Here is a 17927-nt window from a genome sequence, read left to right as displayed (position 1 = left end):
GTCGCGTGCGGAAAACACACTTTACTATGAGTTGAAACATTATTTTTTTCTACGTCCCTTTTTTATTCATTTCTCTTCACTCATTTCACATTCTAATGTCACTTTCCCGCACTAGTGCAGAAAAGTAACTGAAACTGAAATGCGCGTGGAAAGTATGTTGAAACGCACTATATAGCGTAGAAAAAAAACAAAATAATATTATGTATTTTATTGGAATACATAAGTATTACAAGTTATACAATTACGCTCCAATATAAAAGTCAGACGTACGAGTATAAAATGATTATAAAAAGCTAAACCTCAAAATTTATCCTAAGTACGATGATAATCCTATTTTATTTAATAAATATGTTTTATTCTTATAGACAGATCAGCGAATTCATAAATATATTACAATAGATATATATATATATATGTATATATACAAAAAAAAAACGGCTATCAGTTCATGAATAGGGCATGTATAAATAGCTATAACTACAATTACAGGTTGATGATTAAAAAAACAATTAAAATTAAAGCGTAATAAAATATTATACAGCAATAAATAAGAAGAAAGGCGCTATATGAAGGAAAATTTTTCGTTAATGTACTTGAAGAATGAAATCTAAATGCACAAATTTAGTGACACTTAACAGAGCATGTAGGAAAATACAGGGTGATAAGTGAGAAATTAATTAAATATTATGTATTTAAAATGTTTTAAATACAAGCTTATGACTTCAAAAACCCATTCCATTCTCAGCAATTATTTAGAAAGTTTTGATTAGTAATATTAGATTTTATTCTTCATTTTTCGCCTCTAGTCACCCCTTCAATTTACATAAAAATTACGTATGAAATACGGCAGTTTATATCTGACACGGTATAGGTCTGTTTTTTATCAGAATGATGCAGAACTTCATAGGACTAAACTATACAAAATCGCTAAATCTGAAATAATCTCTCTTTGGTTGTGTTCGATAAAAAATCATTAATTACAGAGTATAGAAAACGCATAAAAATTTACAAAATAAAAACTTACTATCATTTATTAATATAAGTTCGTGTTGGGGCCATTCGGACGTTATGAATATTATTATTTGTTTTTGGCAGTGTGTTGTAGCGAATCCGACACCAAATATACAAAACGGTCACGTGTTCGTCATGATGAATTTACGCTAATGATATGATCCAAAGAACGCTCCTTACCTAATCGAAAAATGATATGTACAAAAGTTCCCCGATCGAGATCGGCGAGAAAAAAATTTTTCGAAGCATCGACGCGCGTCGTCCTTAAGGCATAAAATTCTCATCGAGGGCGTAGGGTCCAAAAATCGAAGTCACACCAACACCCCTCATCACCGTGTACCATACAGTAGAGGAAGAAAAAGGATTTTCGATAAACTTTTTTTCGTCTCATCCTGTATATACCGATGTGCATCTTACCCCCTCGAGAAAAAAGTAAACGAAGCCTACGATTCTCATAAATACACATTGGAAGCTTATGATTATTAACAGTGATTCACAAGTTTACAAAATTCGGTTTTGGCTCACTTTAGGTTCGATTATACAATTAGACATTTTACACGATGAATTTTCATAATATTAATTGATTATCTAAAATATTGTTAATGTTGAATCAGTGAGTCGTTCGTGATAAATCAACTCAGATCGTTAATTATTTTCATCCAACAAATCGATTAAATAATAACCATATTTATGTGAATATAAACAAGAACAAAGAATTCACCATTTTTTCCGCTCTAGCTCACAATAACAACAATAGAGGTCGAAATCAAAACGTCCACCTTTTAAATTCGTAAAACAGTGAAAAATTTTCAGAAAATTACTTTCTCGAGATTTGTTTCTCATTACATTTTGGTCAGAATTTCCGCCATGCTACTAGCTATCTCCGAGAAGGACGGCCTCTTCTGCGGATCCAAATCCAAGCAGTTCATCTGTGAAAAAAAAAATAGATATTGATTTCAAGTCTTCCCGGATCTTGTTTTCATAATGAAAGAACTCTCAAACGAGATAATCTAATAGGCTAAGATACGATATAAGAAATATATACCCTCAAGGGCGGATTTAGGCACGAGCCCCCGTGCCCCCCCCCCAGACGGACGGATCTTTCTATACATACTTGAACTTTCAAAAATAAAAGTGAAGTTCATTTCTCACAGTTACTGCTGATTTTTCTGCTTGTCTGCCCGTTGTGCCCCCCCCAGAAAAAAATCCTGGATCCGCCCTTGTATACCCTCATCTGTTATTTCATGATGACAAATGTTATAAGTTAGACAATACGTGCATTGATAGATCGCAAATGTGTTGCGTAGCTAAATCAGGGGCCAATAGTGTTAAATAATGTTAACTTTCATCAACTTTTTTTGATCTACTACCCTCATTTGTTATTTATGAAAATCCAGCATAAGTCGACAGAATATTACACGAGGAATCAAAAAAACATGGGTTGCCTAGTTTTCCCTTGGTACTCCTATGAGGTTGCCGGGTACAAAGAGGTAGACAACCGTCCTTTATATACCCTCATCAGTTATTCAATTGGCTTTTTTTAAATGAAAGGTTACTTTATTCCAAATCTCACAGAATTAGGTTGCCTGGTCAAAAGTGGGGCACATCCATGGTTGCAAACAAAGACAAATTTATGAAAAAGATGAGAGGCACTGACTCAAATTCGATACAACCATGCTTGATGTCACTAAACCAAAAAAATTGCGTACAATTTTTGTTAACGCAATGTGACTTTATGACGGTGTTGCGCCAAACTCAAACTCTGTCCATCTTACTGCTAGCGTTTAAACCTCAACATATAAAATCTAGGCAACCATGGATGTGCCCCACTTTTCACAAGGCAACCTAATACAGTGAGATTTGGAATGAAGTAACCTTTTATTAAAAAAAAGCCAATTGAATAACTGATGAGGGTATATAAATGACGGTTGTCTACCTCTTTGTACCCGGCAACCTCATAGGAGTACCAAGGGAAAACTAGGCAACCCATGTTTTCTTGATTCCTCATGTAATATTCTGTCGACTTATGCTGGATTTTCATAAATAACAAATGAGGATAGTAGATCAAAAAAAGTTGATGAAAGTAAACACTATTTAACACTATTGACCCCTGATTTAGCTAGGCAACCCATTTGCGTTCTATCAATGCACATATTGTCTAACTTATAACATTTGTCATCATCAAATAACAGATGAGGGTATATATTTCTCATATTGTATCTCCTACTATCAACGAAACTCACCTGGACAGCTTCAAAATCCTCGGGAGTCGAAGGATGCGCCTTCCATTCCAACTTCTTCTCCTTCAGTTTCGTGAGCACGCTGTTATCGTTCAATTTGGGGAACGGCAGCTCTCCCTGGCTGAACACCTCCCAGACCACGACGCCGAAAGAGTATGCGTCGCTCTTGGTGGAGAACTCGTCCTCGTAAACCGCCTCGTACGGCATCCACCTCAACGGTATGATCTGAATAGGATAGTGGGAAATTAAGACTAAAATCCAACCGAGGCTATCGATGGTTATTTACCTGGTTCACGTGTTTACAATACTCCTGGCTGTACGGATCCCTCGTGAGCCTGGGTAATCCTACCTTAACTGCTAAGGTGGACATGATGAGGCAGTTTCGGGCCGCCAGGTCCTTGAGGACCATACGATGGGAGGAAATGTGGTCCATGGCCTTGGCTATCTGGTGAATTATCCCCGCAGCTTGGATGGGGGAGAGAGGGGGCGAGGAGCCCTTCTGAGTGGCCAGTAGGAATTGTTTCAAATCGCCCTTGAAAAGAAATCAATCGATAGAATCATTGAATTATGGGGTAACCACAGGGACATTCTTACCCAATCTGTGTATTCCAACAGCATGTAATGGGGCTCCGAGTCCCTGCATAGCCCAATCATCTGGATGACGTTCTCGTGCGACAGTTTCAGGAACATATCTATCTCTTTCTTGAAATCCGTCAGGCAGTTCTCCTCCTTGGTGTGCGAGAGGGCTTTTATCAGCACCAGGACATCCTTATCCTCCGTGATGCTGTTGGTTGTGGACTGTCGCTTGTCCTGGCTCGGTATCTGACTCTTGGATATCTTACCCAGCATCACGTCTCCGAATTCGCCTCGCCCTTGAAAAATAATGAACAAATTAAAACTACTGTAACGACTAGGATATCTCGAGCTATTCTTCTGAAAGGAGTGAAAGGAAAACAGAAAACCTATCGTGGTGGCTTCTAGTGGAACAAAAGGTTCACAAATTTTACAAATAGCAATGCACTGAGTAAAACGGACGGATCTCAAACGCGCCACGGGCGTTACGGACTTCGTTCGACAGCAGAACCAAGACACTCATAACGGGCAATGGAGTTTCATTCATGATTTTTTCAAATGCACCGCGGAAACTATTCAAAATCATCCTTCAAATATGGGGTTTTAAAATTTAATTCGCTTTGTGCGGAGTTTAAGATTTGGCAACAACGCATACAAGACAATGAAAAGAACAATGTCCGATCAGCTTGTTTATAAAATAACAGCTGTTGATATACAGGCGCGTACTTACTGGCGAGCTTCAACTGCAACCAGCCATAAAAATTCCATAAAATTTTACGACCTTCCTCGTTCGTCGCAGACTTCATAGACAGCCATCTTTGTCTATCTCATCAAGATAGTGTATTTGTTGTCCTTTATTATCAACGCATATTTCCGTTGATGTTGCCAGATTGTAAAATTCTCACAAAACGCTTCAAACTTCAAATACCCATTTTTATTTTCATTTTCAAGTGCTTAAAATAATTTTTTGGAGAAGGGTTGAAATGGTTATTTCAAAATGTGACTTTCCAAAGATATTTCATAAAAAATACATCATTTTCGTCAGAAGGAGTATTCCCTATTGCAGATTGGGGAGAAACAAAACAAGGAGTTGAGAAACGATTCTCTACTCTGTTTTCTGCTTCCAACGGGTTTGCACGCCAGCCAGAAATCGTACTTCCAGCGAGGAGAAACCCAAAAGGATAAGGGAAAACAGTGAAGAGAGTGCACGAGTTGCACTTTTTTCACGAAACTACATATTGAATTATCGGTCATTTGTATTTCAAGTCTGTTAACTCTTGCCATAAGCTCACCTATCAGTTTTGTCTCCTTGAGATTGCTCTTGGGAACGGCGATTTTATCGTAGCTCGATTTGGACTTCCTCGATTGTGCGGAACTTTGGGAATGTGTCGTTTCAGCCCCGTCGCTTTTCTGTCCCTCCTTGTGGTTCTCGATGCCATTCGCGCCCTTCTTGGACGAGCCGGAATCCAAATCTTCCTTCAGTTCGGTATGTTCCACGTCGCCGTTTTCCAATTTTCCTAAAAACCGACAAATTTTCGTGGGAATTCTCAGACGTGCGAATGAGACTCACCTTCAGTCACTGGTATCTTTCTGGACTTTCTCCTGTACCGACACCACACCATCAGGCCCACCACCAGTATGATGTACGCGGCCGCCACTGACATGGTTATCAAGACGGCCTTGGTGACTGTAGAATCATCCGAAGCTGAAATAGAATTTCAATTATATCTAAGATAGATTTGATTTTCGAAAAAGTGATTATTTTTTGTGCGAATCCGAGTTCATAGAAATCATGAACAATATTTCAGGGTTTTTGGGGTACCAATAAGAAACATTGACCTACCAGAAGACTGTGTTGAAAACAGACATGGCTAAAACCAGACCAATGCCTTTCGCTGTGTTGAAATTGTCAGACGACTGGAGCTTTATACCGAACACAATCGACGAGTTTGAGGAGAATATTACAACAAAATTATTCTCATACATGAGGATGTTTATTTTTATAAGGAAAGAACCTCATCATACGCCTTTTTCATGGATCTTTCTCCCTCTCCTATTACATATATCATGAAAAAAGGAGCGGCTAGTGAGGGGAAATATTCTGATTGAGACGAAATGTAGCGTTCGTTCAAAATAAATTCCGAATTTTCGAAAAAACGCGTAGGAATTCAATTGTACTCGAACTAATACATAAAATAATCATTTCTCGATATTTCCCACCGAAACATCCCCAACGAGCCGCTACTGGGATGCGTCGCGACGTCACAATTTCCCGACGGGACGCGCGCGCGCATCCACAACCTCGGCTAACGATTATTTTCGATATTCCATCAGTCCCTCCGAAAATATCACAAATCGCGGCAGTTCTCAGTGTTATCGCGGCAGTTCTCAGTGTTTTCTCGGCCAAAATGACCGAATATCAACAAACAGACTCCGACGTCTTCTGCAACGAGTACGCTTGCGAGGCTAACGAACAGGAGGATAAACCGTCGCCGGTGCAAAGTTACTGCAGCAACTTCAAGAGCGGCTACATGCCCGTCAACCCCGAATACATAGAGAAACTGCAGTTCACCGGAAGGAAGACCTTCGCTTTCTGGACTTTGGTCGTCATACTCATCATACTGGCGATCGGTAACCTATGTTTGACCTTCATTATACTGAGCGTTCTTCGTTTGGGCGGTAACATGGAATCCATAGAGTTCATACAGAAGCAAGACGCTATAAAGTTCTTCGGCGAGACCGATCTGGGTCACCTTTACAAGAGGAACGGAAAGATCGAAGGTTTCAAGGATGTGCCCATCGAGGTTTCATCTCAAGACAGCTCGGTCATCTTCAGTCTCTCCTCGAAATTCGGAAGAGTGTCCACCAAGTTCAAGATGAACCAAAACTCTACCACCTTCGACAGCATCAACAAATTCGTGGTGAGAGACGAAAATGACAAACTCATCTATTCGTCGGTAGACCCCTCTTTCAACTCCATCAAGAGCGCCAATAATCTGAAGACCAAACTGACCCTAACGAACAGAATCACCAGTCCCCTGAAGGAAGATTTGAATATCCAGGGCAAATTGGTTAATTTCAAAGGAGCGGAAGGGACGACTATAAACGGAAAATTGGTGTTCTGGAGCGCAGATCAGGACTTGCATTTCAAAACGGTAAACGGTTCCATCATAATGACCAGTAAGAAAGACATCTTCATCAACATGAAGAACGTGCCTACCGGGGCTCTGAAGCAGAATAATCACCTGAGGACTCAGAATCAGTACAAAATTTGTGTGTGCATGCCGCAAGGAAAGTTGTTCAGAATACCCGTTTCTGGGTTGAATTCGGTTGTATCTTGTAATCATGTGAATATGTCACCTCAACATAATCCGTGTTATTGAATATTTATTTGGTGATTGAACATGCACCTATGTGGAATTAGAGAATGATACTGTTTTCTGTACTGTTGAAATTTTGATGTGAAGAATATATAGAATATTTAACAAATTTAATATGCTCCTTTGTGTACATTTTTCTATAAAATGAAAATAAATTAACTAATATTATATTGATTCTTTCGAAACGAACAGGTACCTACAGCATTATAGGTAAAAAAAAGGAATATATGTATTCTATGCTTAGAAACATAGACTTTCGCAGTTTAGGTCATATGAACCGTTCAATACATAGATCATCCATCGACCGATCGACGCCATAGAATAAACAAAACCAAATAGGCATTTAAACTTATCTGTCGAACAACCTGACAAAATTGACGTTCCAATCCTTTGTCCACATGGGTTTTGGCAGAGATCTGCTCTTCGCAATCCGTATATACTGGAGAGCGGCGTTCAGCATAATCTGGCCCATCGTCCTGCTCCCCATCATAATAATCGACTATAGCGAGCACAAGCGATGTCTCTACGTGGTGCTCTTGATGACCGGTTACTGGATCACCGAAGCTATCCACATGGCCGTAACTTCCCTGATACCGATTCTCCTCTTCCCGATATTCAGCCTGATGCACACCGACGACGTCTGCAAGAGCTATATGAAAGACGCGAACGTGATGTTCATAACCGGGATGATCCTGGCTATATCCGTCGAATACTCTAGATTGCACGAGAGGTTGGCACTTGCGGCCATCGACGTCATCGGAGTCAGTCCGAGGAAGCTGCACCTGGGTATAATGTGGATAACGGCTTTCATCTCGTTGTGGATATCTAACACCGCAGCCACGGCCATCATGATACCAATCGTAGCCACCATACTGATGCAATTGGAAGAACAAGGAATAGGTACCATTTACGAACCAACGGAAGAACCTTACGTCTCCCAGGTACAGATGGAAGATACTAGAAAACCCACACGTTCTACCATGTGTTATAACATAAGCGCGGCATACGCAGCATCTATAGGTGGCATGGGGACTCTTATAGGGACCGGTACCAATCTAACCTTCAAAGGGATCTTCGAAACGATGTTCAAAGATGGACCTGGTGTGGATTTCGGGTATTTCATGCTGATAACCATACCCATAGTTATCGTCTTACTCGTTTTCGCGACCCTGATCCTTCAGCTGTGGTTTCTCGGTCTGTTAAGGCCAAAATCTAAAGACGCTCAGAGTATCTCGATAGGACCAGACGGTATAGCCATATCGAAACAGGTGATCTCCGAGCGTAGGAAGCAGTTGGGACCGATGACTTTCCACGAAATAGCGGTATTGACGTGTTTCATCCTGGCGATTTGTTTATGGATAACCAGAGACCCCCAAATCTTCCCCGGCTGGGCCGAACAACTCACGGAATTGAAGGTGCAAGACGGCGCCGTCGGTGCCGTCGTGGTTCTCCTGCTTTTCTGCATACCGGCCCAACCGAACTTCCTCTACGCGTTCAGCGAGGACGAAGAAAAGAGGCCCAAAGGACCTTCCACTGGTTTGGTCACCTGGAAGTTCATCTACAGGAGAATGCCGTGGGGGTTGATATTTTTGATCGGAAGCGGTTTCGCGATCGCCGACGCTGCCAAATCTAGCAAGATGAACGATTACATCGTGTACAACATGGGCGATTTGGCCGGGTTGAATCATTACACCATCATGGTTATAGGATGTTTCGCAGCCGGACTGTTGACCCAGGTGACCAGTAACGTGGCCATAGCCAACATCACCCTGCCGATAATGGCGGAAATGTCGAGGAAGTTCCAGATTCATCCGTTGCACGTTATGTATCCGGTATGTCTGGCTTGTTCGTTCGCGTACACGCTTCCGGTGTCTACTCCACCGAACGCCATAGCCGCCGCATCGTGCAACATGAGAACATATCAGATGATGATCATCGGGGTTTTTCTCCTGATAATGTCTTGGTTGGTCTTGTTTGCCACTGCGCCGTTTTTGGCAGGACTCGTGTGGGATTTTCACAGTTTTCCCGATTGGGCCCAGCAGAAGGACAACGAGACGTATCGCTGACTGTATTTATCATTCTGTTCAACTAATTATAAGAATAAAAATAAGAGGGAAAGGTTTCTTTATTGCCGTTTTTACGCGCCTTGATGGTACTCATTAATAAGGAGGGGGATGTAACGAAACCAGGTAGGCTGACTTCACGTTATACGACTAAAAGCGATGATAACCATAGACAAAAACTACCGTTCGACCTTGACGAATTTTCAACTGAACCCATCTCTTTCAGGATTTTTCGAAGGTCAGCTTGAAAGTGTTTTATCTCCCAATAAAAGTAACCGTAGATGAAAATGTGATACATATTCTGAAAAAGCAACTGTTCTAGTTAAGAATCTGAGAATTTCATCCATCTCGCCACAACCGTTCGGTCTATGGGATGTTTCAACTGACTTTTTTGATCTTTATGGGAATTAACCCTTTCCAGCTCAATGATGCCATATGGCATCATTGGGTTAACAGTGTCCATTTCATTAAAACAGAAAGCTATTCCACAATGAGCTCTGTATCATTTTGATCTATCGTTCATTGGTAGATGACATTACCAAAATTTAAGTCAGTTACAGAAGTTTGATAAGAAGGAATTTCATTTATGATCAGTCGGTTCGCCATAAGCTACGTGCATAAGTGATAATTTTCACTTTTTTTACTATTATTATCACCCAAAATTCGGGCATATCTTTGTAAACGGTAAGTATATATAGTAGTTTCTGAATATTCTGTTGAATTTTTCAGTTTTGTTCCATAAAATCAACCCCCTGATGGCCAAAACTTGTGCCAATATTTTACTCAAGAGTTGAAAAAAAAAATTTTTTTTCCTCACCGATGTGTTTAGTTTGGGCGCATAATAATTCGGGCTGGAAAGGGTTAAGAGTACTTACGTATCACAATCAGCACCGTCTCCTTCCTGTTCAAACCGGCGCTGCTACCGGCCGTGCAACCGTATTTATTCTCGTCGTCCTTCCTCACCTCGGAAATGAACAAACTGCCGTTCTCTAAAACGCTGAATCTCGACTTGTCGAAGTCGTTCATCACCAGGTTTTTGTCCCAGTGAATCGTCGGCTTGGGTTTTCCGTCCACCACGCAGTCTATGATCACACTCTGACCCTCTATGGCTTCTGTGGGATTTTTCGGCGTCACGTTGAACTTTGGCGAAACTGCGAATGAAAAGGTAAAATTCAAAGGAAGATCAAAAAGACCAAAGACAACTTTGTCTTTGTGTGTCAACAGAGCTCGATAATTCTTAGACCCGTTTGCACCAAACGCACTTAGTATTAAGTGTCCCTTAAAATGAACCCTTAACTTGAATTACGTTGCACCAACTGTAAAGTGACATTTAAATAGCTAAAGCTAGCCTTAAATTCAAGCGCTCCTGTAACGACCACTTAGGTATTTAAGGGCGGGATTCTAACCTAAAATGATTTGTTGAACTCATAAACTGGCTGCAGAACTGCTGTGGTTTTTCTAATAACGTCAAGTACCTTTTATTTGACAATCCATTTCATTATCAATAATAATGCTAATTCAGCAACAAAAAGTTGTCACTCTTTGATAATAATATAATAGTTTACTTGACACTGACTGACAGGACAATAAAGTTAGGTTAATGAAATGACAACGATCATCGGCAACCGGCCAACCAATGAAAAAGCTTTATTAGACTAGAAAGAAGTTGCACCAAAATAAAAAACTGAAATATCACTAGATATGAAAACTTAAGGGCCCCTTACTTAAGATTCTGTTAAGCCGCAGTCGTGCAACTGACAATAAAATTAAGCGTCCAATAACTTAAAACTACGCTTAGTTAAGCACTCATTTTAAGGGGGATTGGTGTAAACGGGCCTTAGAAATTTAGGGCTATGAGAATGATTTGAGAGGATGTTCTGGGAGTGGTGAAACACTATTGCACCCTTATTTTCGAAATGACAAAATCTAATTTTTATATCATATTCCGAATCTACATGAAATATTTCAGCGAAAAAAAGTAAATGGTCGAAACCCCTAAATGTTGATCTTCCATCTGAAATAATTAGTTCCCTATAAACGTCTGATGAGCCATATAGCAGTGAATCACCCTGCACTTTTCAAAGCCACCACCACAAATTTCATCCCCCGATACTCACCGACGACTTCTATGACGATCGAGCTGTTGATCATCCCTTGACTATTGGAAGCGAAACAGCTGTATTGTCCCTTATCTTCGATCAGGACCCCGTTGAAGTGGAGCGTCCCGTTCATGTCCGTGATGTGACTCGGGAAGCTGTCCGGATCCGTACCGTTCTTCTCCCAGTGCACATTTGGCGGAGGCGTTCCCTGGGCTTTGCAGTGAACTTTCGCAACGGTCCCTAGTTCGAGCTTTCTGTCCATAGGTGGCGGCACGAATTTCAATGTTTCTGGAAGGCGAGAACAAAAATCGTGAAAAGAACTCTCATGTTTCTTCAATTCAGGTATATCAGGAATCAGAAAAAAAGGAAAAAAAATATTCGAGCTTCTGAAACTAGATTGTTCGTGGATACATTTGTTTACTAAATCAGAGAAATCCTTAAATTTGACGGTTTTCCTTACCTATAATAGAGACGCCGACCGCCTTGGAAACGACGGGTTCGAACCTGTCCGTCGAGATTTCGCAAACGTAATCGCCGCGGTCCTGAGGCAGGGCGTTGTGAATCAGCAAGGTGGCGTTGTCTCGAAATATCGTGATCCTCTGGTGGTGGTTAGCCGGGTCGAACTCGTGTTTGAGGAGCTTTCCCTCCTTCCTCCATTTCACGACGGTTGCGGATTTCGACTGCGTCTTGTACCTGCAAACGAGTTTCAACTCGTCGTTCTCCACGACGGTCAGATTGCTCGGTTGGGCTTCTATCTCCGGAGGTGCTGAAAATTCGCAAAAAATGCATACATGTCGTCTGTTATGAACAGATCGTGCGTTACATGTTTATTTCAAGCAATATGAAATAGCCAACTTTTTACTATGTTCATTTCACAAAATATATTCATCGGGATAAAAAAATTTGTAGAATTACAACTGAAAGAAGCTGTAAAGAGTAGGTCCTGAATGCTCACTGCAAAGTTTTTGGATATTGGAGTTGTCGTGGAGGCTCACTAAAGGAGCACTGGTCTAGGGACCATTTTACAGAAGAATACATTGCAACCGACAAGGTTCATTCATCATTCAATGATATAAGCCCTCTGGGACTAACTTTAGAATGGAAAAAGAATGAGAGGCACGTAATAAAAAGTTCAAGAGATTAATTTATTATTACCATTTACTCAGTATTGGGATTCCCAAGTGATATTCAAACTAATTAAGATTGAGTGGAATTTCAGAAGCTGATATTCTTCTTTAGAAGAGTTTAATATATTTTAGTGCTCAAATAGGGTCATTTTGATTATCTTTACCATTTTTTCCGAATCGACTCGGTTTGAAAGATACAGGCTGTTGAAAAACCATAAAAAATGTTATTTTTAGTTATATCTCACAAAAGATTTGATGGAATGAAATGAATTTTGGCCTATAGTTTTTTATTTATTCGATTGATCTTTTTCTAACACAAGATATCACCCATGTCTTCCAGTTTTCTCATTGTGACCATTACGTACCATAAAAATACCAAAAATTCGAAGAACCCAACTCTCGCACGATATTTCATGATTATTTGAACATTTTGTAAAATAAAAGTATTCTTCATATTTTCTCGTATAATGCGCCGTTTTCGAGTAATTTGACGTTTAAAAATAAAAAATATCTGTGATATTCGGAAAATTGGGTACTTTTGCTGAATACAACTATGTTTAAAAGATTCAGAGATGTGTAGTGTCACAGATTTAGATAGTTATTCTGAAGGTAATTTTGTTTTTCCAGGGGTGGCACTGCTCATTAAGTAAACTTAAAATGACCATATCTTTTCATCAGGGCCGAATCGGAAAAAATGATGTAAAGAAAAACTGTTTATTTCGACCTGAAGAATCTACTGTTGAAATATTTATACGAGTCAAAGACTCAACCTGTAGATATACTTGAATACCAAACAAAGAATCTTTTCCGCTAAAAATCTATGAATGAAGGAGGATAAAACTAAAATTTTTCTGTCCAATATTCTGCTCTGCCGCAAAATGTATCTGAAAAATCAAGTAGATGTACTCACTTATAACAATCAATTCTATAGATTTTTCTGTTCGGCCAGCAACATTCTCCGCCACGCAGGTGTAATTTCCTGAATGCTCCAGATTTATTTTGGCTATGATCAAACGACCATCATCATCCACTTTGACCTCACCGGCGTCTGAAACCTGTTGAAAAAAATTAGTTTCGCACTTAAAGAAAACCTTTTCCGACCATTTAAGTTTAAACTTTTCTCCTTTACCCATCTGAAGATTTATTGTAAAACCGAAACAGGTATAGTGATTCATAAAACTCGTTGTAGAAAAATAATTAAATTTAGTCTTATTATGCATACCAAAAACAGTATATTCTATCTATTAACATTTCTTAGAAATTTTTTCAGCGTATGCGTATGGTTTCACATTTTCTTTGAAACAGATAATCATGAGACCTCTCGACTAAGTACACATCCTTTATTCTCTACTTTTGTTTTTTTTCATAATTTATATTGAACCAATTTAAATGATAATGCGCTTGGGGTGAAATTTGTTTCGGATGCTAGCCATCTACGCCTCTTCACCAACTTCTCGTCCATGCACTTTTTCCACGGCTATTCAAGTGTTAATGAGCACGAGAATGATGAATGTTCAAGAGCCATAACGGCTTACATTCACAGACAACCTCCTATTTGTTCACCTCGTTTGCAAGAATTCAGTTAATAGCTTTTATTTTCGCACAATGCTAACGAATAATTTACTTGCCTGCTTTGTTTATCTGTTTTATTTTCAATTTTACCCATTCATTCTTTCAAGAGTAAAGTTTTACGCAGGTCCAACAAAAAATACGCACCTGTGAATTTTTGTATAGCTTTTTCGAGATATGACGCTATAAATAGTAGTTTCCACGCAGTGTCAATTTATTTGAAATTATAAATTAGATTCTTCAACACCAAATTATATTTCACGTACATATCTACTAATTTTCAAACGAAAAGTCGATTATTTTTGAAGGCAAGTATTTTTCGTCCGCATACACTTTTCGTCCGCTGTCGTTACTATGATAGGGCACGGTACGAATTCAAAGCCTGAGTGTCTCAGCTATGATAGACAGTTTTACGTTCTTCTCTAACTATTTCCTCATCTATTGGAGAAAATGAAAGGAAAGGAGCGAAGAATACAACATAAGCGTTGTGAGATAAGATAAGATTATTTCTCCTGAAGCTTTGAGACTCAGGATTTGGTTTGGATATATAAGACCCCAAAAAACATTAGTTCGGAAAGTATATTTTGATGCAACTCACCGTGTGGCCTGCAGAATTCAACCACCACTTTTTAGTCTCCGGAAAACTGGAAGGTTCTAAACACGTGAGCTGGAAAGAGGAACCTTCGGCCAGGACAAACTTGCCTCCTTCTGGCAGTGTTGGTTCGAACGACGTCTCATTCATCGGTGTCAATCCTAGTGAAAACAATTCGCGAATAAAACTCATTCGAAATGTCCATTTTTGGCTATCAGTAACTTACGTGCAATTTTGAGTTCGGCAGCGTAACTTTGAGGCACTTCCGTGGATTCACTTTTTATACCGACGCAGTTATACAGTCCCTCGTCACTTTTTTGAACATTTTTTACCTCCAACGTTTGGTTCGGATGAATCATATATCTGAAAGGGTGAATTTTCAAGATTTTTCATTACTACTTGGAAATAGACATACTTTTCTGTGGTGTGTAAAGGTCCCACATCCTTGAAGTACCATTCGGTCACATCGGCGCCTTGGTAGACGCAGTCGATGAAGGCCGAGGTACCTTCTTTAGCTGCTTGGTTGGCTGGAGGAGTTTGGATAGTTGGAACGTTATCACCTAACAGATATATTATGGTTGTTAAATATTTGAAAGATGGATTTTTCTCGGAATATAATTACCTGGTACGGCAAGCACGAAATTGGTCCTGCTATATTCGATGCCGGCCTCGTTTTTTGCCCCGCACCTGTATATTCCGTTGTCTATAGGTTTGACGGATTTCAGATGGAGACGTTTCTTCTTTATTTCGATCCTTGGGGATTTGGTCAATCTGTCTCCGTTTCTGTTTAAAAAAATCGTATGGTCAATGATTCCTTAGTTCGATAATACAGGGTGATTCAGGGAAAGTGCATATTAGACGTAACCAAATGATATCTTGTCCTGAAAATTTTCAGCTGAAATATGTTGGACCCGGAGGTTCTTCCGTTTATACCGTGTATTTTCGTACATTCTTGGATTTTTCATAAAATTTCAATCGGGATTTATTTTACTTTCATCGTAACCAAATCTCAATGTTCTCAAACCTTTCTCAAATCATTTGTCCCATATATAATCTCAAAATATCTTAGTTGTTAAAATCCCAGTTATTCATAACTACTGAGCAATTCAAGGAGACAAATCTTCATTCGGTTCTACAGATAGATACGAACAATAGGCACTTTGCTTGAAACATCCTGTATTCGGGATTTCTATCACACGAAAATGAATTAAATTCTTCATTGGTTAATCTGTTCATCTGAATATGAACTGGGAAAGATTCAGTAGTAGTATCCTGAATGTTTGCCTGCCATTTTTCAACCCAACTGTACGCGTAGTAACAGCTCAACCACTCAAAACCCTCCCACCATATAATTTCCGACTACTCCGAAGTGCATAATCGTGCTAAGTGAACTTTATCGAATCGAAAGTGATACATTAAGAAGCTGCTTTTCCATAATACTTCAGCAAACGAGAAAAGAACGTAGAAAATTGCCTCTCTATATCACGGTCTTCGAAAAACACCCCCGTCTAGGTAGGATCGAGACAAAACAGGAATAAGCGTTGTCCGATCCAGACCGTTGATCTGACAGCGACCTTTGACCCCCGCCTGAATACTCCCTAAACGAATCTCGCACAGGGATGAGCGAAAAACAACGATGCTTTCACTTGGATCTTCACGATACATTGTAGGAAACATCGAAGGATAATAATCGTGGAATGTACATGTTCCAAAATACGTTTGATTTGACAAATTGAATTTTCAACCTCAGTTTCTTCCTTTTTTTTCACACTGCTGATTTCGTAATCAAACCTAAAGTCCCTTTAATTTTCAAGGCTCCTTTAACCCAAGTAAAAATGCCAGCTTTAAGCTTAAAGTTACTTCAAATTTGATTATGAAACTGGACGTTAAATACGAGTACTTGATGATTGACCTTTCAAGGAAATCTCTACTATGAATTTAGTTTCAAAAGTCAACGTTTACCGAGTAACTTCTTTGAACATTTGGAAAAGAGCAAAACTCCTTTTCCATTGTTCTGGATTGCTGATCACTCAGGAACCGAAGGAAATGAAAAGGCTGATACACTTTCCAGAAAAGAATTACTGGAGAAGGTAAAAACCGACAGATAAACACTCTGCAGGATCTTTCCGAAAAGTTCCTTTGGAACTCCCAACATTGTAAGATCTAAAGAGTATCTAAATTTTCGCAAGTTGATGCTCCATCTCTTCACTGGATTCCTTACAGGAAGGCATTATCGCCTCAAGGAGCACCTTTTGTGAGAAGGAGGACAAAACTCCAAATCACCTGATGCCTGATGATAGAGAATGCCTCGCCACTACAAGTCAACGAAAAAATGTTTTGGGAGAGGAACCTAGAGCTGAAGCTATGCCAGCCAGATACCTAAGAACTTTAAAACTCTGAGACTGGAGGATGAGCTCTAGAAGATGTAGTGACGAGTAGAAGGCTGATGGGGGACAAAATAGATCTTGAGGTCGCAGTGTAATGCAAAGCCCCTTGAAATCTACATTATTTATGATGGATAGATTAAAGATTACTGTATCGATTTCCGGATCTTCTTTGAAATTTCAACAATGCCGACACCTATGTCGACATCGACGTCTCATCCCTGATCTCACCTGAACCACTCGTAGTGCACATCTCCGGAAGCGTCCAAGTGACATCTGAGTATGACGTCATTTCCGGCCTGGATAAGGGAGGTCGAATCGGGCTCCTGCAATTGCACGGACGGTTCTCCGATCCCTGAAACAATAAATAAGGTGTTTAATGTCGTATACGATAAAATCTTCGGCGTTAGTTTTCGGGGTCCGAGGGCCGGACGAAATTTATCGCCCTCTCTCTCTCTCGCTTATTCGCATTTATATCGGCGCGGGGAATCGCTCCGCGTTAACGTTTATCGAATTAAAGTTCGACGGATCGGACGACGAAGGCGGGGAGCAGTTTTATTGAATAATTAGCTAAAAGGCAATATCGTGATTATTTCGTTACGTCGATTTTAGGTTTTAGGATGCGGTGAGAGGAGAAACTGCCGATTTTGCAGAATTGGGGATGTATATGTTTCTGATACCCTTAGTTAGGAATTGATACACGGAGCTTTATCAGTTTTTAAATCATCGAAATGTTTCATCTTTTCACCGTGGAGGTGGGCGAAACTCGAACCTAACTTGATGGACAGTTTGTAGTTAGTTTGCTGAGCCATGTACGGCGCAATGTACAGGCCCAACAATTTTCATACAAAGTGAATGGGACACATCGTTCTAGAAATGATAGAACCCT

General features: G+C 39.9%; 3 protein-coding genes across 3 annotated transcripts in view; 2 read left to right on the top strand and 1 right to left on the bottom strand.

Annotated features, from left to right (window-relative positions):
• Window positions 1-460: 460 nt before the first annotated feature.
• Window positions 461-17927, bottom strand: part of LOC123316537 (inactive tyrosine-protein kinase 7-like) — a 67138-nt gene continuing 49671 nt past the window's right edge. Inside the window, exons 4-18 of the mRNA XM_044902667.1 lie at window positions 17270-17393; window positions 15277-15437; window positions 15070-15214; window positions 14881-15017; window positions 14661-14815; window positions 13404-13548; window positions 11827-12132; window positions 11385-11654; window positions 10143-10418; window positions 5395-5529; window positions 5117-5341; window positions 3846-4123; window positions 3538-3783; window positions 3255-3476; window positions 461-1940 (exon numbers count right to left, since the gene is read on the bottom strand). Of these exons, the coding sequence (XP_044758602.1) occupies window positions 1854-1940; window positions 3255-3476; window positions 3538-3783; window positions 3846-4123; window positions 5117-5341; window positions 5395-5529; window positions 10143-10418; window positions 11385-11654; window positions 11827-12132; window positions 13404-13548; window positions 14661-14815; window positions 14881-15017; window positions 15070-15214; window positions 15277-15437; window positions 17270-17393 (2912 nt within the window). The 3' untranslated portion in view covers window positions 461-1853. The remainder of the gene's footprint in view (window positions 1941-3254; window positions 3477-3537; window positions 3784-3845; window positions 4124-5116; window positions 5342-5394; window positions 5530-10142; window positions 10419-11384; window positions 11655-11826; window positions 12133-13403; window positions 13549-14660; window positions 14816-14880; window positions 15018-15069; window positions 15215-15276; window positions 15438-17269; window positions 17394-17927) is intronic.
• LOC123316553 lies at window positions 6206-7372 on the top strand. Its single transcript, XM_044902691.1, has one exon. The coding sequence runs from the start codon at window positions 6233-6235 to the stop codon at window positions 7205-7207; it is 975 nt and encodes a 324-aa protein (XP_044758626.1). The 5' UTR covers window positions 6206-6232; the 3' UTR covers window positions 7208-7372.
• Window positions 7574-9322, top strand: LOC123316547 (protein I'm not dead yet-like). The gene has a single exon (XM_044902677.1). It carries the CDS (start codon window positions 7603-7605, stop codon window positions 9268-9270), a length of 1668 nt encoding a protein of 555 aa, XP_044758612.1. The 5' UTR covers window positions 7574-7602; the 3' UTR covers window positions 9271-9322.

This window comes from Coccinella septempunctata, chromosome 1 (assembly GCF_907165205.1).
Source record: "Coccinella septempunctata chromosome 1, icCocSept1.1, whole genome shotgun sequence".
Lineage (NCBI taxonomy): Eukaryota > Metazoa > Arthropoda > Insecta > Coleoptera > Coccinellidae > Coccinella > Coccinella septempunctata.
The sequence above is the reverse complement of the archived record's forward strand: the minus strand, read 5'-3'. Positions and strand labels throughout refer to the sequence as shown.